Below are 27765 nucleotides of genomic sequence, written 5' to 3'. Positions count from 1 at the left end.
ATCGTGAATGTGCGTTGAAAAGGGAAGGGAAGAAAAAGGTAGAAAAAAAAAAATTCAAGGAGATTAGAAATAAATAACGAGAATTTTTTTATAGGCATATGTAACATTGTATTATATATTTAACAACTGATTTGTCGATATTATTTACAAAAAGGCACTGGCACGGAACGCATAATTTTTTTTTTTCTCTTCGTTTTTCTTTTCTCGTTTGGGCTAGATTTTCATCCGATCGATTACATTATATTTTCATCTCATCGTCTTCCAATTGCGGCGTATTATAGTATACGTTTGTAAATGTAAACTGACCCAGTTCGTGTGCGTTCAAGAATAAATTGAACGTTAAGAAAAAGGGAAGAAAAAAAAATTACGAAAAATGAATTGAAATAATGAAAAAAAAAAGAAGAAAAAATAAGAAGTACGAAACCGTAAGCCGTACGACGAGTTTTCGGAGTGTTCCGGATTTTAAAGACGATTATTTTAACCGAGGAAACGAACAACTTTTTAACGTAGTACAGCCATCGAGCATATAATAATGTAAATTGGGTCACACCCGTTAATAAGAAAAATAAATATTAAAACGTAAATATCTTCACGCTACTCAATTCCCTCGGGATCGCGTGTCTCTGTCGTCATTGACGATCGACTTGGAAATTTATAGATTTTCGATTTTCAGCGATCCCGAAATTCTCGAAAATAGTTTCGCGTTAGGCGATGATGGCAGTTTACAGTTCACTATATTATATTATATATATGCGTTACGTAATTATTACTCGGGCGATCTACTTTTAATAAAAATTAATAATAAGTTATACGATTTATAAAAACAAAAATGATGATAATATCTTAAGGCACCTTCGAATGCGCTTTACTGCGTCGACTTAGACACGCAAGTATTGCTTGGATTCTCTTCATTTTTCCATTCTTCTTTCTCTGCCCCGATAATTTTTATCAGATTTTTTTCTTATTTCGGAACAACGAGTAAATTTCCAGTACAGAGATATGTTCAACTCAGGGTACGGAACATCAGAGAAAGAACAAACTGATTCGACTTTAGTTTAGAAAAATAATAAAAATAATAATATATGTATATTTCCTATATTTACACTGGCTTCGTCAACTAATTAGTCTTAAAAATTAATTTTGTAGATTTTTCTTTTTTTTTCTTCCTTTCATTTTAAACTATATATATATATATTCGAAAAAAAAAAAAAATATTAAAAATCTAATAGTAGGATTCTCTTTTTTTTGTCAATGCGTATCATATACACGCGTTCACATACGTAATGTATATACCGTACCGTACATACACGCGTTCGTTAATTTTAATACGTAGGTATAAACCTATGATATATTTTTAATATATATTTACAAGTCTCGTAAGTGGTTCCTCTTTTCACTCTTTCGTTCGTCTCGTTTCTCATATTTTACAGAGTATGACTAGATCACAGTATGTGTAGAACAGCCGCCATTATTTTCCCTTTCGTCTCAAGTTTTCCTTTTTTTTCTTTTTATTTTTATCTTTCTTACTCTCGATTTTTGTAACTCCGTCAGCGCTTCGTATAAGTTATACGCACTTCCTCAATCGCAGCGCACTGGATTTTTCTTTAACTGGCCGTTTCTGTAACACAAAAGAAGGAAAAAATTTCGGTCAGTCGATTTGAATCGTGAACGTCATTTACAATTTTTTCAATTCGTAAAATGATCTCGTCGATCGAGCTTTCAACAATTTGCTCCCCCTCCGATACGAAAAAAATTTACTCATATATTTCTCCACTCTTTCTTTTCAACACGGGATCACATAATAATATGGAAATTCGTCGGGGAAGATAAAGACGATCTTTTCGAGCTACACGTTGTATCTTCTTCAAACGTGCGGCCAGGCGAGCAAGGAATAATATAAAAAAAAGAGAGAGAGAAAGTCGAGAAAAAAAGGAGGAGAAAAAAAAGAGGATAGGTGAGCCTTATAATCGTTGGCTCTGTAGCTCAGGTAGTCGGTACAGGGGATGATTTCAGGTAAGGGCGGTTTTCTCGAACATGGGAGGGGGAAAATCCTACGAACGACCACCGTCGCCTCAACCTTAGGGATCGTAGGCACCGTAGACACTGAAAAGCAGCGCGGCGGGTACCGGGAGAATAGCGACCGGTTGAAAAACCGACAAAAGAGGGGGAGGGGGGGAGACTGGTATATCCTGAAAGATGCATTCATTCGAGTTAAATGCAGCGCGCGAGACGAAATCTCAGAGCCGGAGAGAATGGAACGGGGGAAGGGAGGGAGGGAGGGAGGGAGGGGTGTGGACGAAGGATGGATATCTTATTGTACGCACATCGTACGTGTGTCCTGGACCTTAAAATACACGCACACACACGCGGAACGTGTGTGCCGTCTATTTTTCCGGCGGAGAAATTCATAATCCATGAAAATCGAAAACGTTACTCCGGACCGCGATCGGCGAAGGAGTCGTCCATTCTATACGCTATCAAACTCCTCTCTGAGATTCGTCGTCTCTCACCCTCTCGGTTCTGGTCGCGAAATGCGCGAGGAGAGAGAAGAGAAGAAAAAAAGAAGAGAAAAAGAGAAATTTAAAAAACGGAATAATGTGCGCAAGTGAAAGAGAGCAAAGAAGAGATGTGAATACATTTCGGGAGGAAGAGAAGCGAAGAACAGGATGAAAGAGAAGTGTCGAACAAAAGCTCTCTACCTCTCGGATGTACTGGTTCACCGTTCCACGTTGAATGGAGTCTGTGCATTGAATGGTAGAGTTTCGGCGAGGGTTCGCCATTGTAAGGGCAAGGTCACAAATCTAGTCAGAGAGAAACTTCTTTGAGGTACGATCTCCGTTGGCAACAAATATTGCTTCGGAAAACCGTATGGATAGAAATTCGTCGGAAGAAAAAAAAAACAAACGTCGCCGAATTCGAAAACTCTCCGTGATCCCCTACGTGAGGAAGAGGGCGAGTAACGAAGAGTGACTCGTCGATCGGAGACTGAAATTGTAAAATAAAGTCGAGTGAAAACGAACCTGACGAGAGCAGCGGAGACCAGGCGTCGATACCCGGTGGTGACTCGGCATTCATTGACTTTGCTGCCACCAGGAAATAACGTCCAGTAGTTCCTCGTCCTCGGGACTCATGGGCTCGTAATTATCGTAGCTGTCGGAATGTTGGGCGTAGAGTGTACCGGTCGCCGTACCGTACCCTTGACTTCCTCCCCCCGACGAAGCTTCCGAAACGAAACTCGGCGTCGGCGAGCTCGAGGCTTCCGAAGAGGGTGGCGGGATGAACGACGATCCGGAATTCTGGCGAAGGTGATGTTGGATCTCCGAACTGTGATTGCGAAGGTCGCCGGTGAGTCGTAACTCACCGGCCGATTGGTGACCGGAGTCGCTGGTGGACGACGCGCTCGACGTCGTCGATCCGCTCGACTCCGATCCGTCGTTTTCTTCGAGGAGACGTTGGAGGCTTCTGATGTACTCGACCGCCATCCTGAGCGTCTCAACCTTGGACAACTTTTTGCTACCGGCTCGGGACGAGCCCCCGGTACCCGCGGTATTGCCCCCGAGAGCCTGAGCCACGCTCTGCGGTATGTGTTGCCTCAGGGTCGCGAAGCCGTTGTTAACCTGCTTAACGCGATTTCTTTCGCGTGCGTTTCTTCTCGCCACCGATGCCGGCTGATGAGGAACGGTCCCGTAGGGTGTTGCCTGCGCGTAGAGCTTGGCTCTCTTGCAGCCGTGAATTTTCGGCTCTATGGTGGTCATTCCGCCGCTGTTCGTCGACACGATGACGTTCCCCCGGTGATTCTGCGATCCCATGCTCGTCGCCAATATACCCCCGTGGTGCTGCTGTACGCTCAACATTATCGGTAGATCGTTCAAGTTTTCCTCTCTGAGTCCCACTAAGGTCATGTCACAACGGTATTCCCACTTTTTTTTTTACTGTTATTATTTATTCTATTATTATTACTATTATTTTATTCTAGTCGTTTAACGCGGTCGCGTCGACAGCCCTCCGATTTTCACCCCGTTTCCGCCCTTATCTGTTCTCCTCTCTCGCCGAGTGATACAATGAAAAACTCGATAGGGTACGACGAACGATAAGCGTGTGTAGGAAACCGAAACCGTGATATATTTGTTTTTCTCTTTTAGTTCAGCGCCTTTTCTCGATGTACGCACGGTCGCCGTTGCGTTATTTTAACGTAAAATATATTTAAATAACAGTGATAAAAAAAAAAAAAACTAGGATTCTTTCATTTGAACGAACTTTACTCGTGGGAGAACACGCACCCCCAATGCGTACTGAGTGGTAGTGGCTCCCGAAATGCTTGGTCGTGGAGGGTTCGGGGCCTTATATAGCCGGGCGGGCACGCGCCTATCCCCACCATACGGTCCCCGCACTCGATCCGATCGGGCCCTACGGCCCCTCTTTCCCTCCGTTCCTGCCTCTGTCTCCCGTAACTCCACCGCGCGCCCCTGGGCCCTACAATACCGGGATTCTCATCTCGCCGAAACGCGCTTCCCTACGGAAAATCGATAGCTCGTGCTCCCCGGGAACAATTTCGTCTAGGATAGAAAAGCTAGCTTCCCTCCTGTGCAGAAGTGGCGACGATCGAACAATCTTCTTCGAAAGAATCGCTTCTTCTCAGCAACGTCGAGTCGTCTTTTTTGTTTCTTTTTTTTCTTTCTCTTCGAGTGCAACTCGCAGAAGTTCAGCGCGAAATTCGTATCCCCAGCCGTTAATTCGAGGGGGTTGATTTCGAGCGCAACAGATCGGAAATTGCGGGTTCTGAGAGACACTGCGTGTATCGGGATCCCCCACCATTATTTCGGGGGAGAAAAATTTCAACAGTTACCACTAGGAAAAATAAGAGAAAAAAGTCGAGAAGAGGAGGAAAAAAATTCCGCCCTTGGGGTGGGGGCGCCGACGAGAAACGTGGGATAAAAGGAGAGGGACGCAGACGAAGAGGAAGTAAGACGAGAGATAGATCGAGTCGAGGGGAAGCTGCGCGTCGCAAGCCTCTCCCTACCACTGGACCTGGCGCGCGCCGCGAACCCCTCCGATGCTCTCAAACTTCTTCGTCCTTCTCTTCGTCGTCCTACTCTCTTTATCGCTCGCGTGCTCCCCGGTCCTCTTCTTTTTCTCTCCTCTTCGACGGAGAGCCTTACGACGCGACGCCGCGCGGTACCGGTACGCGCGCGTCTCGCTCCGTCTTTTTCGTACACGTTCGGCCGTACGCGAAGAGAACTCTATGCGTGCGTGATTATTTACACACATACACATATACTCGTCGTACGCAGGCGAACGAGTACACCTCTCCTCGCACACGAGCTCTCGGCGTCCGTCGGAGGAGTCTAAGGAGAGACTACGAATACACGGCGACGAACAGGTATACCCTGTTCCTTTTCACTCCGCGTTCCCGCACCCCAGTTTTACGTCACTAAGTCCGAACAACCACTGTGAGAATTCGAGGGGTGTCGAACGTTCGAATTTCAAACGACTTTTTAACGTACCCGGGATACTCACGTGCCCGGTGCGACGCGCTGCGGTTACGTGAATCCGAATCGAAAAGCTCTTCTTATCCGAGGAGCGACTTCCGCTCGTCGGATGGAAAAAATATACGCGCTCACAGGAGGGGGGGCGGAGGAATTACGAGAGCTCTCGTGGAGGCGAGATGTTAATCCTTGTAATCTCGCTCGGTGCGCGTAATCCCTGGGGATCTGTTAACAACCCGTTGCGTGGGATTCGACAGGGTGGTCTGGTCGGCGTCGATACGACCGCATACGAACAATGAGCAAATCCTTGCGCGCGGCACTTGTCGATTTTGGCCGCCCCCGGGACAAAACTCATTTACGGTTTACTGCCGGCTCCGGGTATACTACGTAGACAATACAACCTGTCACCGTAATCAGGTGTATTTACCTGACACTTGCGCTGGTAACTACGCGCTAATCCTTCGGTCTGGCTTGCCTTTCCCTCAAAACTGCGGTACAGCTATATATATGGACGAGCGACAGTTTACACGGTCGAGTTTGCACAGGTATTAAAACCCGCGGATACAATTTACGCTGACAATAAGTCGGTGTAATGTATTTTTAATGATTCTATGAAAATTTACCAAACTCTCTGTAATTCAATCGCATTCCCGAACGAGGTAAATCCACGGTTAAAATAGGTCGGAATAAATCCAGGTTGTAATTGCCAACCCCCTCCCGAGGATTTTTGCCTTCGCTGTACCTTTGTTTCAGAGTAATCCACGAATTACCGCCAATAAAAATTCTGAACTCTATCAAATTAAGCTCGTCTCCACCCCGATCCCCTTTTCCGTCAAATTTACAACCCTCGGAGCATGAAAACAAACAAATATCGAAATATACGCGTTTACGGCTCGGCGACAAATTTATTGGGGTCAGCAGGTTTTATTGTTTCCAACCCCCGCGTGCGCTCCGAGACGAGACTAATTTATTCTTGGCAAATGCGATCTGGGAAGGCCGATTTTCAGCTTCGTGAACACCCTAGCTGCAAAACGCGATCGGTTACAGCCGTTGGATGTTCGTCGGCTAACGGCCGGTACGAGCGATTAATTTACTCGCGTCGCGGCCAATCGAATCGCTCGCACTTTTTCGCGGAGATTTTCATCTCGCTCGATTATCTCTTTTCGAGAAAAATTATAACCGTGCGCCGTTTTTCCACCCTTTGAGGAAACAATCGCTCGATAAAACGGCGTATTTAAAGCCAACGTAAATTCCGGGAGACCAGATAAGATAGAACGCCGGCTCAACGGTCAGCTTCGAAAGCTATATGGGTAGGGGTATGCTGTGGATGAATTTCGGTGGATACACGTATATATACCTTACGTATTATATACACACCCGAAGGAACGGATAAACCGGGTCCCCTGCACTCGTCCAGATCAGGTCAGTCCGGCTCAGCCTACCCCAATATATACTTGTATTACCACCATATATAGCTGCGTGTATATATACCCATGATACATAATATGTATACATATCCTACCCATAGCTATATACACGTTATGTATATCCCCAATATAGATACACGTATAACGTCGGCGTCCAGCTCCAGGAAAGAAAGCCTCGAAGGATGATCCATGTAACAATTAAAATCCTAATCTTCGTAGTCACGTAGACTCGAGTCAGCGGCAGCAGCAGCAGCAGCAGCGGCAACAGCTAAAATTTGAAATAGACGAAGGAGATGCTGCCCGAAGAACGCGAGAAAGAAGGAGCAAATTAAATACAAACTCAAGTAACATCCACATTTTTCTTCAAGCATGAATACCTGCCATTTTCATTCTTCCTTAAAACACATCAAGGATTAAGGATGAGGAGGCAGGACGCAACTGCTCTCGGTTCGTTTTGTGGGCTACACCCTTCTGCAAAAATAGAATCAAAACTCCGAAAACTGAGGGTTGAACCCTTCCGGTATTTCGCTTTCGATTCATACGTGTCTCCTAACTCTTCACCCCCTCGGTACGTGACTAGGTAGATCGCTCCTTGGTGCGGGTGTCCGCGTCTACAGATATACCCGACGGTAGGCATCGCTCATCCTACCACTCGGACGGTAATTAATTTCAAGATGATTACCGGGGCCGAGACCCGGACAAGATGAAAATAATTACGGTATAAATTCTCGAGTCGGAAGGTGTATGTGTAGCGCATTCGTACCACCTAATTCACCGTACGCCCGTAACTATCTCGCAAAGCGAACCAAAGGATATTATCCCTTCCGGTTTCCGTTCGACGTGATCTTACAAAAATGTTCGCTGCACGCACACGCGTGTGAAGCACTTTGACATTTTAAAATCGAAATCTCAAATGAAATTTTTCAACTCCTTTCGAATTCCGATAAGACCAAAAATCTCCGTACGTACGCGTTCCACGCAGCCCGGTGCTAATCATATACTACAGTAACCAGGTAATGAAAAAAAGACACCAAAAAAAAAAAAAAATTCCTGACGTGGGTAGGCGAGAGTCGCACATGGCGCTGGTTTCTAGCGACAGGTACATTATTATACGAACAAGTAAAATTCCTCACCCTCGATGTGGGGTAGCTTACGCATAATATCCCGCACGCAAAAATCACCCGGCGTATGTTCCCCGCATACGGATCTACCTACCTACCTACCTACCTACGCTCAACGTACGGAGCATATGTCACGTTCGTCGCAGGTTACTGAATTTCTAAACACACCGACGGCATGGGTACGTAGTACGGCCGGTCTACGTGGTCGTACGTGGGGTGAAGGTGGCTCGTTCTGCCCTTAGCTCGCACAGCTCGAGTTTTTCACTCCAAACAACGCGAGGGTCATATTAGAGACGCGTTCACGTGCGTGTGTGTGCGCGCACAGTAAATGCGGCACATACTCGTACACTTAACGATATTATACAATATCTCTACGCGTACACGGGATACCTGCAAACTGACGTACAGGTCACCGGAACGACATGTGTTTCATCGAGGCGCATGTACGCCGGTATACGTATTACGTAATTTCAACCCAATTCGTTCTACTTTATTCAGCTTGAATCGGTTCGCCGATTTCAGGGGTGGGGGAGGTGAAGCACGAAGGAATTTCTTGTTACACTTTCTTTGTACAGTTTTTCTCTCTTTTCCTCACTCTTTTTTTTTTTTGTTCTTTTCGTACATTTTTTTTCGAGTGGAAATAACGCATCGGAATTCGAGGGGGGGGGTCCTTTTTCACGACGACACACTTTGTTCACGTATAAACCGTGGACTGAAAAATTTCTTTTTTTTTTTTCTTCATCCGTGATCGATACATCGATCGATTTTGGGACGGGTACGCGTTACAGGTACACCTAAACGCCTCGTTATTATATTTGGGCACATGTTCTCCGAGCCGCGGAACGTGCCCCGTCCTTATTTTATTGATGATCGGACACTCCGATATTATAGCTGTGTCATTTATTTTTATTGGACCACGTGTATCCGCGATAACGAATCGAACTGTAAATCACTGTTTAAAGAAATAGGGATAGGGTGGGAGGGAGGGAGGAAAATATTCGTGTTAGCTGTGACCGAGCAAATAAGAATCCTTGTTTAACGCTGACGCGCGACCCGGACGGGTATACATCGTATACCTAGACCCCGTAAGGGATGGTCAGCACCGTGAAATGATTAATGATTCCGTAAAGTGATCGTCACAAAACTTCAGAGCGAATCACTCGGCGCCGCTCGTCCGTCGTCGCATCGCCTCGATATCGGTGTTGTTATCGTCGTTGTTATCGCTATTATTAATATCATTGTACCGCCGTCCTCCCCTTTCTCCGTCACCTTTCCTCCTTCCTTTCCGCCCCGTTTACCGGTGGGGGGGGGGGGGGGAAAGTAGATCGAGAATCGGAAGGGCGAAAGTACAAAGATTGATATTCACCGCCGCGGTGGCGAGCAGGGGGGGAGTTAAGATGGATGACTTGACGTCAGAAGCGTGGTGTATTCGGTGTACCTGGATCAGAAATTAGGATAAGGAAGAGCGTTTCGAGGGTTCGAAAAAAGCTCGCGCTCCACGTTGCTCGGGATCAGGGATACGCGTATACGCTCCCGAGCTCGATGAAATTATGAATTAATAATCCGACCAATCAGCTGCTGGCTTTTCCATTTTGTATGGGCGTCGAAATTGGACCGACTCCTCGCGGTATGCGTCGTGGTCCTCTGCGGGTAAGCTCGGCGTATAAACCTCCGTATAATTCCATGAAAACTTGCCCATTAGCGCTCCTTTACGAGCCAAGATACACCGGGTTTCGGATGGAGAAATTAGGGGGCATTCTTATACATCGGGGGTTCGGGAGGAAGGGGATGCCGCAGCACAATCAAAGGCACTCGAAACCTTTCGCTCCCTTGAAAAATGATGAATTTTCATCCACCGAGGTATACGGAGGATACAATAAAATTTTATACAAGCACTACAATGTTACGATCACCGGCTCCGCCGTTCACATTTATCTATATCTTCCCTCCGTTTTCCCATTTTCTTTTTTCTCTTTCTTCATTTCGTTATCTCTGCGGGAGATTTTTTCCCTTCTCCTGGATCGGAACAACGTTACGCAAATTTCGGTGTTTTAGGCTTCTGCAAATTTTTTTTTTTTGTTGTCATTATTTTCGTGTCGTATCGTTTGTCAAAAGAAAAAAAAAAAAAAGAAAAAATCCATTTATATATATTAAATATGGTACGTGACGACAGGGGCCCGAAAAAGCACGCGTCTTTGGAATGCCGTTTGTCCGTTGCGCATAATTTTATGATGGTCGTTTTTCGGCCGTTATTTTCGGGACCTTCTACATATATTTATTAATCAGGAACCTGCTCCCGAGTTTCCCTGCATTTTTATGCTCGGTAACAGCGTTTAGCGATCGAAATAGCCGCCTTTATTATTTTCATCGTCATTTGGAGAAATAAAAGGCGATCCTATTCCCTCGGCGTCCTTTCGATTTCTTCTCCGATCCGAGATAACGTAATATACGCGAAAACGATTTTCTGTAGAGCGAAACGATGTTCTTACTCCTCACGTTCTCCTCCGTGAGGTATATCGTGGGCACGGGACGTCGGTGAAATAATAATCAGTGAAGAAGAAGAAGAAGAAGAAGAAGAAAAAGAAGAAATACGGAGGCGGATGCGATCTGGAAGTATAGGAGCGAGCGGTTTCGGGGGGAGGGGAGGGGGGGAGGGTTTAAGCGAGATCCATTTTCGTGATCGGCGCAGGTAATCTCCCGGTAATTAAATTTTATCTCAAATATCTAAGATTTTCGTATAGACGGCCGCGCGTTTCTACCGTACAGCGTTCGACGCGGGAGGAAAAGGTCCTCTTTTCCCGCAGGAGGCGGCGACCGTCAAAGCCCGAAGAAGAAATGACAATTTAGATAGTTACACGTTAAAACCACAGATCACTCGGATAGATTGTGAAAAAGAAAAGAGAGAATGAAAGAGAGAAAAGCAAAAAGAAAAGAGAGAAAACAACAACAAGGGGAAAAATTAAACAACGAGACAAAAAAAAAAAACAAAAAAAACAGACGAAAATTTGCCGACCTTTGTAAGTCATAAAATCGTGCAAACAATCTTACATTCTGCACCCTCCGGATACATAAAGGAAAGCAAACAAAACCCGATCGGTTGGCAAGTGCGCGGCGATAGTTTTTTGGACACGAACACCGCGGTGGGGGTAAATTCGTCGCGACAAACATCCACGACCCTTGTATATCCGCGCTTCCGGTCCCCTCGCCGCGAAAACGACGAAGGCAACGACGTGGCGCGTGGCGCGTGATCTGGAATACCGTGTTAACAGCTCCCGGCTGCTCTGCGTCACATCCTGAGATCGACGTTCGATCAATAATTTATCTCCGTACACAGCTAGTGTTTGCTCAGGGGAAGATAAGGGGGCGATTTATCACACGGTTGAACAGAGGCGTCCGTTGATCGGTCTTCTCAAGTCGCATGTCCCTTACAAAACCTTCGGACAACAGAGAACCTCTTTGAAGGAGGATCGCGCATCGCCGAATCGTATGTTCGAATTATCCACGTATATTTTTCCCCCACGGGAGGATGAAAATAATACGGTACGCGCGACCGTCGACTTATCGTCGGCGACTCCCCCCCGCCCCCCGCCCCCTTGCTCTTTGTTTTTTGAATTTCGAATGGGACGGGGTGCGTACGTGGGACGCGAGGAGATTCTAGTTTGGAAAACAATGCGCTCCTCGCCGATCCCGTCGACTCTCGGAGGAGGTTTGCGGTTTTTGCGGGATATCGGGGCTTCGCGGAACAACTACGGTACGAATGAATGGGCAGCCCGTCATTCGCTGGAACGTTTGAATGAAGGATGAACGTGGCTCGAATACGAGATCAGGGCTGAGGGGTTAAAAAGGAAATTGTAACCGTCACTCGGTCGGTGGGTCGCGCGCTCCGCACGATACATCAGAAAAACCACTTCGTGGCTCGATGCGCCGGAAAAAGATCACGACGACGCGATCCCCGAGAAAAACAAAATTAATTCCGTAACGAGATCGTGTAACTTGCGGCTATAGCCGCGACATCCCATCTCCTTAATGATGGCGGACTAACTGTTTTGTCATTCAATTAAAGTAAATTGTTAAATTTAAAATAAGAAAAAAAGAAAATAAAAAAAATATATATGTATCATCGACCGACTGAACTGAAAATCGTTTCTTCCTCACCGCTAAGTAACTTCCTTTTTCCGAAACGGTGAAAACCTCGATTTTCTTTTCCCTTTTTTTCGATCGACGAAAGGAAAGTGTGCGATCGGTGGTGTGCGGACGGTGTGTCTTACGATTTCAGTTTTTTTTGGGTAATGGTGGTTTGGTCTTTGGTCGCGGCGTGAGGTGTATGTATAAGAGAATTATAGTCGGACCACCGGACAACGGCGTTAATTATCAGGGTTAATTATCAACGTGTTCTCGTAATTGTTCGACTTTATTGTACGGCTCGTTTCCGTGAGCTACACGAGGATTATACGACTAATTAGAATAAAATTCTGACTAATTAATATACCGATCGTTTGTCTCGGACTCTCCGGAATTGTTACCCCTGTTTTTCTTACGGTCGATGGGCTCGCCAAGGATTAAAGAAAATTTCAAGCTCTATGGGTGGTCCTATTATCTCTTCCCTGCCGAGAAACGAACCACTCAAACTCTACCCCCTGTACACGCATACATCCCCGATATTCCACTAATCGTCCTCCGCATTGTCTTATACTCGGCACTGCGATACCATAAAATGGTATGCATAAAATAATCATGAAACTCGTATAAAATACTGACTTTAACTTCACCGTGGGATTGTTCTTTACCGGGTTCCCACCGACCCACGCCGCATCGCGCATTTCGGACCAGATTTGTTTTCCCTTTTATTTTGTTACTCTATTTTCTCTCGGGGGTCACGTTTTTGGCGGCGGGATAAAGGCGCGCGTAGCGCAGAGCGACGCGATGGACAGACGGATGGACGAAAGGCTAATTTCTCGAATCGGATGACGTACCTCCCCTTTCCTCCCTTCTCTCCCTTCGACAAAGAGAGGACCGGGGACCGCCCCGGCGGCTGCTTTGTGGCCACCAGTGCCCCAATTTTACGGGGGTGTGACATACTTTTTATTCAATTTACTAATTTCACGCGGTAGCTGGGCCGACCGAACCAAACCCGACCAACGACCTAACTCCCTGTACCGACAGCTACTACGTAACGGTCCGCACGACATATCCCTACGAAAATCTCAAGGATAAAAAATATCCTTTGAATATTTTTTAAAACGTAACACGAAATTATTCGTTTCACTAGAGATATTACGTAGATTCGCCGATTATATGCTGATTAAGAATTTACCACCATCAAATTCTCAAAAGAATTGTCGTGGCTTTGAAAATATCAAAAAAAAAAAACGGAACTAAAAAATCGTGACGCGAACAGCGCTGAGCGGGGTGAGCTTGTCTCGGAGGTCTTTCTTTTCCTTTTCATCTTGCTTATTCGTTTTTTTATCGTCGTATTAATTTTTTGTCCGACACATAATTCCTATTAATTTAGAAATTTAATGATAATTCTCGGCACGGTACAATATCGCTTGTCTAGAAGACAAAAAAAAAATGAAATAAAATTCGATAAATAAAAAATAAGCGGTTTTTTTTTTTTGTTCTTGTTCTCTCCAATGCCGTGCACCCTTTTCATTTCTTCTGTTCACGTCTGTTTTCCGTTGAACTGTCCAGCCGTGTGGCATTAGGCGGTCCACGAGTCCGGCTCGAGTTTTTCTGGTAATTAGATAAACAGATCGAAAGTCGCACGCTGCGCCCCTCGCGTGTGTCCGCCTGCCGCCCGTGGTCAAAAAATAGAGGTATATAGAAGTTGTATAGGTATATGCGTATTATACGTAGGTGAGTAAAAGAGTTTTCGGGGTTTCTTCGAGCTTAAGCGCCACCGAAATTTCAAGGGACTGTGTAAGAATGCCAACAGACCACACAGAGTGAAATTTTGTACTTTTTATCGCGGTCAAATTAACTTTTCGTGTTTCCCTATCCAATTTGTCCAATTTAAGTTACGAGTGCGGTGTACCTATAGCGATTCGTGTGGTGCGCGGGAGTCGCTCTGATAAATTTTTCCTTTTTTTTTTTTTTTTTTTTTTTTTTACTTCACGGCGAAGACGGAAACTGGAGCTGCGACGGCGGAAAAGAGATTTTTCCGATAGTTTATCGCGACGATTTTTCTATCGAGGATAGAAAAAAAAAAAATAAATAAATAAAAACGGATCACAGTCGCCTAATGAAGGTCCTCGACGATAATTATCGCGGGCGATTGATCCCGAGAGATAATTTCTTGATGCATGGGTTCGATTATATTAATTGCGAAGATTATAAGCTAACAATTAAAAATACGAGCGGTATTCACCGCAAGGTGTAATTAGCTATCACCGCGGATACATCGGTTCGCAAGTGTGAGATGAACTGTAGCTTGGAATTATCGAGTTTCAAATCTCCGCCCCGTTTATATGAAATATATATCGCGCACACATATCCTATTAAACTCCTCCGCCTTATATAGCTGCGCCGCGTCCATCCACCTGTCGTCGACTACTAGCCCCTGCATTTTGCGATATTACAGTAAAGTCGAATCGAAAAAAAAAAAATAGACGAGGAATTATAACAACCAACACGTCGTACAAGATCATTCGTCGATTTCACCCAGCCACGAGAATGACGACGCTCGGTTCGACGCGGAGTCCTGCAGCAGGTGCGAAACAAAGAAAAATCTTCGATCCTCAACCTTATCGCGGAGGAGCAAATAAATGAAACGAAATAAATTTCAGAAAAAAAGCTCGGCTGAATTGAATGATTCCATCTCCACGGGGAACGTAGCCGAGAGATGTCTACGCGTCGGATAATAATTCATCGCCGTATAGATAAAGGTTTAATTAGCGAGAAATCGGAAAATGCTCAAGAGTTATTCGGGTGTGGACCTTGTGCGCGGCGCGCACCTTTCACCTTCGTCGTTCGGCATCGAAAAATTAATCATATTTATACACGAGATACAGGTATACACCGTCCGTGTATGTTGTGCAGTATTTGCAATTGATGCGGGTATACGAGGCCGTTAATTATTATCGCAGCTGCGCGAGCGCGCGCGCGCGAATCTTGGGCTCCTCAAGTTGTCGTACGTTTCGTACGATTACGGCGAATAAAAGGAGGCGAGCGCACAATGGAATAATTACATATGCGTACGCTACGCAATTTTTACAATCGCGCTAATAATATACCGGATAAGTAGCGGCGAATCGACGCGAGCAACGCGGACGGATCGCGACGTACGCGAATCGTCATTTTTTCCGCTCGTTACATTCGAGAGGAAGGTGAAAGATCGGCGACGTTGCGCGGCACCGACAGCGCGCACCGGGATGAGCAACTTCAGCGGCAACTTTACGTCCGGAACGACCTTCGTTCTCTATATTCGTCCGAGGTATTTTATTCACTCATTTTTTTTTCACCCGAAAAATAAAATGAAATCAAATCGAATAAAATGAAATGAAAGTCGCCTAATTAATTCCCGGTGTAGTCCGGACCGTTTAAAATCCCTGACCCGACGTAACCGGTAACCGAATTGCATACGTAAATATACATGTACACATACACGCGACGCGTGTGCACGTGATTCCAAAGTTCGGAGAACAGGTGTCTTCGCGTATAGCCCGTCCGAAAAAAATCACACATTTCATCGTCGTCATCTCGTATCGAACCGATCGCACGATAGGTCATAGAAAATCGAAGAGAAAAAGAAAACGACAGAAGCAACCGGGGGGCTCCAAAAACAACCTCGAGTCCTACTCCTTATCGGCGCACGCAAAATATCAAGTTAAAGGACGAGCGAGTGCAAGGTGTCGACGTTGTACGTGGCGTAGAATCGCAGGCGCGTATCGTTACGGGGTAGGTGGTGTAGGGGGTATCGCTATTTATTTGGAGATACGTGCGCATCCCGTGTAAGCAGATAGAAGAAGAAACGGACCGTTTGGAGGCAGGAGCGCGACGCCGAGAGAGGTGCAGGTGTGACAAGTCTGGTGGTCTCTTCGACGTCTGCTCCCCTCCTGCCCTCCTGCCCCCCCCCCCCCCGAGTTGTACCGGGGGCTCGTGTGCGCAACGCCGCATAATACGTTCGGTCTCCGCGTGTTGCTATGGCTGGATGAAATCCGTCGGGATGGTCCACCGCGCCGCGGTGCGGGACCTGTAAAAATACTATACGTATGTGAAACCGAAGCCGGGGCCGGAGCTGAAGTTGAAGTTGAAGTTGAAGTTGAAGTCGGAGCGGGATCGAGGGTCGCGTGGCACACTCGGTACTCCAAACGGCCCGGCAGCTGTCCCTCCTTTTGGTGAGCGCCTGCATTACCTCGACCGAGAGCTCCGCTTCCCCTACCTCGTATTCCAGTTACTCCGCGCTCCGATCCTCTCTCCCTCCTCTCGTCGTTCCGACGATAACCGCAGCGCGAGCCAAATCTTCTTTCGGCCCGCGTTCGTTTATGCCCACGAAAACTTGACGCGGATTTTCCGAAAGCCACTGCACATGCGACTCTGCCTTTTTCTTTGATTTCCTCACCTGCCGATTTCATCTAATTCATAGTTTTCTATCATTTGAGATCGTCGTATCGCCTATTTTCTGGTCCATCGCTCTCCTCGGCGTGGCGGAGCGGAGGGACGGGAGGAAACGAGATAAATTCCTTCGTTTGAAAAACTCGCACGCGCGCCCGTGTAAGAGCGCTGCATAATGCGAGAGGAGCGGAGTGAGTTTTGCGGTCGGTTGATCATCGCAACCGCAAAATCGCCGCTGCCGAAGTAGTAGCCCGTCCTCATCTTTTGTACGTATTATGTCTTCTCAGGTATACCGAATTCGTATAAAGTATCGAGGTGGGACGCTCGACGAGCGAACCTCCGAAATAAGAAATGATGTTCTTCGACGTAGAACGGATCCGAGGTAATTTGTAGCCGATGCAAATCACGGGCAAAATTACCCGCCGCACTTTGTTCGCGTGCTCCCTGCCCGCGAGCGTCGTACACAGAGTTCTGTCGAAAATCGCCCGAAGCTTTTTTGAAAAAAAAAAATGTTGAAAAAAAAAAAAAACGATTCGAAAAAAAAAAAAATGTTGAACGTGGAAAAACGTCGTCAATTTTTGCTCCTTTCTTTTGCTCTCATTGAGAACGAGTAACCGATTCCGATGATCAATTCGGATCGATATTTGTTTTGTAGAACATCACGCAGGACACGTATAACGCGCCTCACTTTACTTCACTCGATCATCCGAAATTACTGTACTATAGATAGCGATATTATTTTGCCGATATAATTATAGTCCGGGTAAAATACTTCGGAGCGGGTACCGGATTTACTTTGATTTTTCAGGGGGATAAACACGTAGCTTTTACGAGTCGCGTAACTCGTGCCGACGTCGATGCGCGGATACGAGACCGCAATGATCGCCCGAGGAATCGGTATTTTGCGGAGAATGGAAAAAGACGGTTGTGTGCGTACCATTCGCCCTCCGAACGCGAGTCGGAGGAACAACCGACGTCGCCGCATCTGACATTGACAAGGCCACAACGAGGCACGCGGCACACATCGCGTATACACACGAGGCACACGCGATGCATGCATAGTATATTACAAAGTATCCGTTTACCTACAATACGAACGTGTACGTAAATTCTTCACCTTTCCGACGTACGTATACGTATACAAATGTACAAAATGCCCACAGGCTCGCGGTATACGTTTGTAAAGCGAGGCTCGTGCCACGGGGTGTACATCTCCAATCTTCACCTCTGCCCACGTAAATCATCTACGTACACACGAGAACTCGCATCCTCGAGTGTATTCGTAAATTTGAGTCAACCAAAGTTTTTCTTGGATGGATTTGGCGATACGGTAATTATCTCGTTTCGAAATTGAAAATCAAATCGGAGCTCGTTCGATCGGACGGGAAACGGTACAGTAATTCATAATGGGGTGAGCAATAATTGACGTACACGTTGAATCACGGTGTGGCGTACAGCTGTGCTTTGGATAAAACGTTCCATATATATACATATATACATATATATACACGTGTTTGTAGTACGTGAAACGAGTCGGGGCTCGGTTCTCTAACCGCAGGGAAGGAGCACTATAGAAACCGTAATACCGCGCCACCCACTCGCTATTATTTTCATCTTGCGGTGGCGCGTCGGCTGCTTTTTCATTCAGACATTGAACTTGCGTTACATAAACGAACGGTAAGTCTCTCCGTCATTGTGTCACGGGCTTATTAATAAGCGATCCAACGACCGCATTGACGCAGCCAAGCGAACCGGATATATCGTATAAAAAACGCTCTCTCCACCGCCCACAAAAATTATGCCCATTATCCTCGGCGTTTTTATTATATAATTGCGAAGCGCCGATCTCGCATTTCGGACGAATCGCGACCTTGAGTATCGAACGAGCGAATTTCGAGGATGAAAGTGATCGAAATTCGGTACCGTCCGTTACAGGTGGACCGGATCGGATCCCGGGAAGATGAGCCGAGCCCGGAGATGCGCACACCTTTTGGTGTCGGACTCTCCACGGCGCGTGGCTCTCGGGATCTCCCGGTGGGGAATATCGAGAATGAGAGAAGGAAATTCTAGGGGGAGAGAGAGAGATAGAGAGTGAGGGAGAGGGAGGAGGATATCGAGGGAGACGAGATACGGCGAGTGAGGGAGAGGAGAGGCGATGGTACGCGACTCTGACAAGAGGACATCAAAACGCCATCCGAGGGGCTCACAAAGTCGTGGATAGGCGACGGTATGCACCTGCCCCGGTCGCTGAGAGAATTGTGCTGGCTGGTAGAGGTGCCCCTATGCCCACATCTTCGGGTGAAAAGAAGAGGAAAAAAATTTTCAAACCAAAACAAAAAAAAAAAAAACAAAAAAAAGGTAAAGAAAAGAAGAAAATCCGAGATAAGTCGCGTGGCCGTCACTGCGGACCCCAGATAATAATTAAACCCGGTGTTCCGTGGACGTTGTAGTTTTACAGGTGTGCGAATGAGGATTGTGTGGAAGAGTGGATAATTCACGTTCATTCCAAAGAAAAGTGGAAGCGATCGCCCGCGGATTCTTCGGAATTATCGTATCGATTCTCACGCTTGCAAAACTAGAAAAAAAGGAATCCACATTGTCGCGGGTAGAGCTCGGAAACTTAAGCAAGAAGGCGCGACGCGTGCAAGTCCTGTAAAGGAGTCGGGGTCCGTTGAGAAAGTGACGCGAGAATCGCGAGATCGCCGAAGATTTATCGTCTTTTGATCCTCTCTACTGTTCCCGATGGCCGCGCGCGGGGTTTCGCGTCGGAAAAGCGAAAGGGATGAGCGAAGCGAATAAAAGGAGCGCACAAGGGGCGAGGACGGTGGATATTCCGGAGACGTCGGCTAGTACCGGTATAAGCGGCAGCCAATTATCTTCTTCGTCGTTAAATTTCAATTCGATTCATGACTTCATTCGGCCGCCAATTTACCCAATTATCAAGCGAACGATGGCGCGTCGCAGTCCCCGGAAGAAAAACCGCCGACTGGAATCCCGGCTCGGAACACCGCAGCACGTACGGCAACTAGAAGCGAGCTCCTCCTGTCCAGCTCGCTGACGAGGAGAACGACTGAAACAGAGAGGAAAAATAAGGAGGGAATGGGCGAGGGGGGGGAGACGGGGGAGACGGGGGCGCGATGCGACAGACTAGACCTAGACGGCGACGATGTCCGGAGACCGGTCTTCCAGCAAAAACTATTCCCGCATGCGTCTACTCGTTCGCTCGCTGTGAAACCGGCGGCGACCCGCGCTCGGAACTGCTGACCAACTGAAACAGTGAAACAGTGAGACCGGTGAGACGCGGTAAGAAGGCGAAGGAACAGGGGGACTGGGTTAGCGCCGGGAGGCACGCGAGGCTGTGCCCCGCGGTGCACATGACGTACGTATGAAACGTAAGGACAACGTGTGTAACGTGTATATATACACACGTTGCGTACGAAGGTAGAGACACACTCGCGTATCGTTGATGCGGGGAACGTCGCGCGTCTGCGGGCGACCGCAAGGTACACACCGCACCTCTCGTTCGAGAGACGTCGACGAGATGGGAGATGCGAGATGCGAGATAGAAATAAAGGAATTACATACTCACCTACCTCGTGCCTTCGAATATATACATAAACAGCTCTCGGCGCGTTGTATGCGGGTAGGTTACCGCGCGTACGTGCACCACCACCACCACCACCACCACCCGAGCGAGTAGTAACAACATCCACGCCTTTCGGTTATTATAATGCACAGGTAAAACGACGCGAGTACGGCGCGTGTCTCGAGTTTAACTACTTCGTGATATGACGTGTATTCATAACTACATAATTTCCCGCCGTTGATATTATCCTCGTACGCATCGTGCGCCGCGTCCAGCCTACGCGGGACGCGTTACTCGTTTTTCAACGAAAAATATTTATACTTCGATTTAATACGTATATTTAACGCGATGACGTTGAAAGAGACGAATTACTCCGATTATATCGAAAGCTCGTCGATCACTCGTCGCCTTGATTCACGTTATTACGACAACGGCGAAATCTATGTCTTTCGAAGCTCGAATCTCTCGACAGCTTTTTTGACCTCAAAAATTCGTCATTTTTCCTTGATTCCTTTTTTTTCCTAGCATTCCAAACTCCACGTTCCATCAGCCGTCCACCATATGTACCGTAAAGACTCCAGCAACAACCGTTGCCGCCGAGAAGCTGTGCTGTAACGAGAAAAGTAAAAAAAGACCAGATGATAAAAAACAAAAAAAAATGAAGAAACGAAAGTAAGAGAAACGGTCCCTCCGAATGCCCTTCGGGGGCTCCCAGACCTAGGGCAACAATAGTGCCCACAGTAGCTACGCTCGGAGGCGGCGCGGGTAACGTCCCGACGTGCTTTCTAATACAGGAAGTTGTTTTTCGTCGCCTTCGATCCTTTTTCACGAGCTTTTTTACATGCCACAATTTTATTCATCTCTTCAAGTTCATGAAGAGATCTCCTCTGCTTTACGCGCGATACGATCGTGCCCAGAGATAGGTGAGGATAACGGCACCGGTTGTGCCTATTTGGGACTGGATAACGATCGCGTCGTTTCACTCTCTTTAACGAAATAAAATGCAGGCGCATATTGTCTTTTCTAATTTATTCATTTTCTTCTTTCTCACGTGAGCGTGTTGGAGCTGAATTGAAAAAAAAAAAAAAAGGGGGGGTTGGGGCTTTTTTTAACGCTGGAGGAAAAAAGCACCTGAAAACCCGACGCCTTATCTGTCAATGTTTCAAGACCTTGGATCCGAAAGAAATTCCTTCAGACGACTCCGTTGTTCGGCCTGTACGGGAATACGCGATGACGGAATCATCTTCAAGGACCTTATTGTTCGTCACCAAGCAGCGGCGTCTTCGTCCCATCTCGATTTATTCCGGGACTCGTTTTTCCAGATTTACTCTACGTGTAGAAAAAAAATCTCTCTCTTTTTTTTTTTCTCTATCCGAGTGATTCCTTTATTCTTCCCAGACCGACGTCTCCAGATTTTCAAATCTCACTCGCTCGTGCTCGGATTACGGATGCGCGTTGATTTTCCAGACGTTCGGCACCTCGGATTGCAACGAACGAAAAAAGAAACGAAAAAAAACATAAATCCCGAGGTAGAAACGGAAAGAGGAAAAATGGCAAATATTTCGAACCCCTCTGGGAAAGAAAAAAAGAAAAACTGAAAAGGGTGAGATAATGTTGATTTTTTCGAACGGGGTTGTTTGTTTTAATTTGGAACAAAAAATTTCCAGGTGCTTCCACGTAACTGGAATTACGGACGCGAGTAGGGTGGTGTCGGGGTCACGGTAATATTCCCATGATGAATTTATTAGCCCCGGCAAATTCTACCGACTACTTTTATTCGACGAGCGTATTTTTCGTCGTTCGCTGTACGCTTATCGTTGTGCAACACAGCGAGGGCAGCAGCGGCGGCGGCAGCAACAGCGTCGGCAAAAGCCCATAAATACGTGCGTAGCAATGTGTTTTGATACGCACGGGGAAGGTTGGCGCCCTGCCCTGATTACACCGGGTATCACCTGCCCCTCGCAGGTGGTGGAAGTGCACACATTCGAATCCTCACTCCCTGTACATACCATCCCCCCCCCCCCTTCCGATGCATACGATCACAAAAAACCACCGTACGTAAACACCGCACGGTGGATACAGACGTACCAACGACAAACACGTATGTGCGTTACACACCTCATTTACACAAACTTGAAACGCGCTCGGTCCACCGCCTGCGTAGGGAGCACGCGCTACGCTCCACCGTTCGAATAAACTTGTGAGTAAAAATTTTCTTCGTACATAAATATTTTACATAAAATACACGTACCCGCGTGGGTCCGTGCCTCTTCGTACCCGCGTGTTTCGAAGTTCTTCGATCGCCGTGCGCGGCGGGGCGATGGGGTGAGGAAGGGGAAGGGGGTGAATTGTGTGCCGGCATTTGACCAAAACCCACACCGCTTCTACCCCACAATTTCAAGTAGAGAAAGGGGGGGCGATTACAGCCGGTGGGTGACACTCGTTTTTTGATCGCGTTACACGAGACTCTGGGGTGGCGTGAGATAATTTCGGATATCCAATCCCCATGTATGGTTGCGGCCGTGCGGTACCGATCGCCCTGCACCACCCCGATTAACGGGGCATCTGTTTGTGCATGGCTATTTTCATACGTGTCGGTGTAGAAAAAAACTCGCGTGCATTATTAAACCCCTACGATTACATGCCGCGTCTACCGGATATAAATTGAATTTTTTTTCTCTCGTTTATTTGCTTTTACTATTAACGTTTTGCCGCTACCCTTCGCACGAATTACAGAATCGCCCCGAAACGAATAATTATTACCCAGAGAAACGAACGATCCAACGCGTGGGAGTAAATTTCGTATCTTCTGCCTTCGAACGTCCTTTTTTTTTATTTGTGAATTTTGTGATGCGGAATCCGCGGTCCAAGCAGAAAGGATTCGAAAGGGTTTGCGTTTTACCTGCATCTTCGCTCGTCTAATGTAACTACGAAAACACATCTGTTGGTGGATACCCGTCCGGTATCTGGAATGGGTTTCGAATAGTTTACCTTTAGAATCAAGATTTCGATATTTCAGGCAAAAAAGGGTTTTCCTCCGGAGGTGTATCTCTATAGGGTATACGCGTACAAATACGGGAGAATGGCGCGTGCCCGCATCACCTGTCCGACCCTCGCGTTCTGCACCAGCCGCACGAGAGTACGGGGTGTCTATGCGCTCGAAGAAAGGTCCATTTCTGAGAGCGAAATATATTATATACAAAAATAAAAATCTCCTATCCCATAATAGGGAAATTTCGGTGAAATTTTGCAGCTGCCATTTGCGGAGACGTCTCATTCAAATGTACATCGATCCGGACGGGTGAAAAATAGGGAAGAGAAGCATCAGAAAAAAAAAGAAAAAAAAGAAAAGAAGAAAAAGGATAACGCCAAATAGAGAAATTCATGAATCGGGTTGTTTGCCCAGGCGAAGAAAAAAAAAAAGAAAAAGGGTTGCGAAGTGGCAGCAACTCGAACGATCCCCGGGGACCGGTATATTTTCCATTATTGCATTTTATACCTTCGTTAAACGGACGAATCGGCCGCGCGGCGGCGGCGGCGGCACCCTGTCTACCCTTCCGGGCATCTGCCGAGTCCGATCGACGTCCGCGTATGCGTGTGGTACGGGCTGCATTGGGTTTCTCGATATTTCTCGATTCCGATTCCGTCGCGCAAACACGATAAACGGTTCGGCGATGCGAAGGCGCGCGGGCGTCGCGACGCTACGGGGATCGCGCGCCGGTGCACCGTGTCCGTTCGAAGGCGCGTGCGTTTCGGTGTACGCGCGGGGGTGGTGACCAGGTGCTCCCGCAGGCAATGGGCATCTGTACGCGCTGCCCGAAAGAAAATAAAAAAAAAAAAAAGGGAAAGGGGAAAGGGGAGGGAGAGAGAAAACAAATTGTAAACCTACACAGGTATATGCGGTGGAACGCGCACATGACCAGTTACAGCTCACATTCGTCCCGCACGTATGCGGCGAGTCTGTATGTTCAGGGATACGAGATAAAATCCAACGGAGGAAATGACTGCGCGCCTCCAGTCGTACGTCGATCTGACCATTTCCTGGAAATTATCATCCTCCCCCCCTATAACTGAGCCTATCGTCCAGACGTGATTCTATTTTTTCCGCTTAGGTATTGGATCGCCGGGTTCCGGGAGCACCGGAGTCCAGGATTTTCGGGAACTTCCAGCTTGGAGTCTCCGTTACCCCTTCGCGCAATTTTTTCGCTCGACAAAGATAAAGTTTGATCGATAATTACGAGGGGGTTTTGAAACTGTAGATATGGAACAAAAAAACGGGCCCTTTACCGCGCAAATCGGGGCTACGATAGCATCGAGTTTCCCACGCGTTTTTTTTACGTTGCAACGTGCGTGACACGAAATCCCCGCCGTGTTTTGTAACCATGGGTATACACTTCTCAATGGATTCGAGTCTTTCGGGGGCGTGCGTGAAAATGGGACGTGGAACTTTGCGTGGGGTAAATAAGTAGCCGGTAGACGTAAAGCGTACCGAGCGGAGCGACGGGGGTCGCTCGGTTAATTATTCATTTCTGGTTGCCGAGGACAAAAACCGAATCGCCATATGGCGTTGACTGTTTTCGGAAACCACCTCGTTCCTGATCTTTTTTTTTTTTTTTTCTTTTCCACCTCTACCCGACTCACGATATCCCAGCAGATATAATAACGATTTTTTCGTTCTTCGATCTTTCCTTCGTCGATGCGGAGAAAATATCAGCTCCTCGCAGGATCGATTGATCAATCAAGGTTTCAATCGCTCGATTAAACGACGAGAATTCGAGCAACGAAGAAAAAGCAAAGAAGAGACACCGTCAATTTCGGATAGTCGTACCGAGAGCGAGGTGCGCGAAAATTTCGGCATCATATGGCAGAGGGAGTAAAATAACCGAGGATTGCGCATTGCCCGGCCATATGGCTGACACGATATCCACGGTCCAGGGCATCCGGGGCATCCGGGTACCGGACTGCAAACACCAAACTTCGAGCATACGGCGAGCACGAAAACGGACACTCGATATCCAGCGAGACTTTGGGAGATTTTCGGGCGCAGTCTGCCGCCGCAAAGCGCACAACAGCAGCAGCGGCAGCAGCAGCACGATGTTGGCCACGCTTACGGACTCGAGTAGCGGAATAACATAACTCTTGCGAGGAGAACCGCATGAAAATGATCTTCGTAAGCGGGCGTGTGGGTCACCGGTTACGATGTCGTATGCGCTTGAAAACGCGGGGCTTCTCGGTCTTCGGAGCACGTGCGACACGCGTGCTTCGACGTTATAGTTGGAATGCGTCAGACCGAAGTATACATGTATACACGCGCGCGCGTTTGTATACCTGTGCAGATATTGCAACAATACGAGAGAAAAGTTGAGGCGAAGGAACGCGACGAACGAGTCGCCGGTGAAAACGAGAGAGATCGAGCGAGTGTTGATAAAAAAAATACGCTAGTAGGGGTGTAAGATAAAAGAAGAAGGAAAAACAAACTTGAAACACGGGTCGTGCGAATATAACATAACTAAAAGATGTCAAGGCCAGAGAATTACATTTGTTGTAGCATGTGCGCTCGAAGCATATAAGCATATGTACCCATATTATCGCCCGAGGCGCATTCGCGACTGGGGTTCTCGAGGAAAAAGAAAGAGAGAAAAAAAACAAAAAACAAAACGAGAAAAAAAGGCCGGAGAGAAACTTCCTTGGAACAAAGAGAATACGGATGTTTACTATTACGGGGCACGAGCTGGCGTGTAATTTTTTTTTCAATCAGTTTTTACAAATTTTTTTCCCCACGCTTTTTTACGGAGGCTATTTGAACGGTAGGAACGAACGGTGTGGCCCTCGCGGCGCCGATCGTTCTTCGGACGATCGCGATCGGATCGCTCGATCTACGGATTTCGTTTGACTGACCCGTGCGGCCAAAGACCGCGGAGATCACTGGACCGCGCAAGTAACACCGCGCGGGATCGCGTCCGCGATCGGTACGAGAGGATCATCGTCGAAGCGAGACATTGGAGCGGCTAATCCTCTCGGGAAATCATCCGGAACCCCGATCGTCGTCTTCTTCTGGTCTGCGCCAGACGACGGGAAAAAAAAAAAATAAATCCCAAATCGCTACCCCGGAGCCGATTTACTTTCCTTCGAATTACCCTCGCCACGACCCGCGGTAGGCCTGAAAACTCGAGACGTCGCGACGAAATTTCAGGCCCGTCCACGAATCGGACGTCCTTTTGAACAAAAATCGAACGGTCGATATTCACGTTCACGTCGTCGACGAACGCGAGGAAAACTGGGCGTTACGCGCCGAACGATTAGTAAGTTCTGATACGTAATTTACGTTAGAGTGATTTATAAATCACTCTTGCGTGGAGGCAGGTGACTGTCATACTACGTTGAATTTTGAAGCTGAGGGCCGGCTACTCGGGGCACACGGCGCGCGCGTTGTCAGCAATTTATTCAAATTGAGTAGCCGATAAGTAGGAAACACGCCTGTATAACTGCGGTACATAATACGCGTACGGTGTGCATATGCCTGTGTATACAAATATACGGAGAGACTCGTGTTTAGGTAGGTATCTATAGGGATGTGCGCGTTCTATAGCCACGGGTGAATATGCGTACGCGTACGTAATTACGTATAAATACCGCGGTTCTCTATCTCGGGTATAAACGTCGTATCGCTCGTATCGTCCGGCGCAACGTGAAACTTCGTCGCTCCGCACGGATCCCCTTGTTAATTTATTTAAAACGGTAAACGGGGCGCTCGACGAGCGGGGAGAAAATCGAGCGCCGCGCATCGACGCCGATGCCTCTTCGTACGATCTCGCAGGTTGTAACGCCATGTACCACCTATGTACGTACACGATCGTGCGTAATATAAACCATAAAGACGCGCAGCGCCGGGGGGACTCACCGCTCGCTCACTCCTCCGTTGGCAACGGCAGCAACAACAACGGCAACGAACGTTCGGCGCTCGAGGTGGCTAGCGCCGCGCTGTAAAAAGGTAAAACCTATAATGTACCGGTACAACCGCGGTAAGGGTAATGGAATCCGAGTTTTTCATACTCCTTTATTTAGCCAGAAATTATTCGAGCGTGAAACCACCGTCCATGGGGGGGCTCGGAATCGCTGTTGTTCGCTACCGCTTCGATTATCGAGATCAATCGACGAGTCGGGTTTAGGAGCGAAGAATGAAAGAAAAAAGAAAATGGGAAAAAAAAGATTCGAAGAAAATACAAAGACGAGACCGACCGTAAGCCGATATCCGACTCGAAACAGCATCGGAGAGCGGAGAGAACGTTTATCCATTTACAGGGGATATACATATAACGTAGGCCCGATGATTACTTTTCAACCGGTTGAATCGGAGCAACCTGTAGGAGACTCCTACTATATCCTTTCGACCACGGGGGATATAAAATGAGAGACGGAGGTCCCCAACGACGCCGGTGGACCCCAGGGGGTCCGATCTTCGTTTACACCGATTTCCCTAAATTTGATTAAAAATTAGCCGGAGCTCACCGTTTCGTAATGAAAGTTATTTCGATTTTCTACCCATTCACTTCAACACTCGACGTGCCAGACGGAGTCGAGGAACGATTTTG

At 47.2% G+C, this 27765-nt stretch overlaps 1 protein-coding gene and 1 long non-coding RNA gene across 5 annotated transcripts in view; one reads left to right on the top strand and one right to left on the bottom strand.

Moving 5' to 3' along the window:
• The window catches only part of LOC125500957, a 100056-nt gene that overhangs the window by 38403 nt on the left and 33888 nt on the right, over window positions 1-27765 (top strand). Inside the window, exon 1 of one of the 4 annotated variants that reach the window (XR_007278411.1) lies at window positions 15160-15466. The exons of the other annotated variants lie outside the window; for them this stretch is intronic. This is a non-coding gene — a long non-coding RNA (uncharacterized LOC125500957). Of the gene's footprint in view, window positions 1-15159; window positions 15467-27765 lie in introns of those variants that run through there. 4 annotated transcript variants of the gene reach the window in all.
• LOC105684889 (achaete-scute complex protein T3-like) lies at window positions 100-5564 on the bottom strand. Its single transcript, XM_048655216.1, has 2 exons — window positions 3021-5564; window positions 100-1618 (listed from the first exon to the last, which is right to left on the bottom strand). Exon 1 carries the CDS (start codon window positions 3900-3902, stop codon window positions 3072-3074), a length of 831 nt encoding a protein of 276 aa, XP_048511173.1. The 5' UTR covers window positions 3903-5564; the 3' UTR covers window positions 100-1618; window positions 3021-3071.

The sequence above is a fragment of the Athalia rosae genome, chromosome 5, assembly GCF_917208135.1.
Source record: "Athalia rosae chromosome 5, iyAthRosa1.1, whole genome shotgun sequence".
Taxonomy (NCBI): Eukaryota; Metazoa; Arthropoda; class Insecta; order Hymenoptera; family Athaliidae; genus Athalia; species Athalia rosae.
This window is presented reverse-complemented; position numbering and strand designations above follow the sequence as displayed.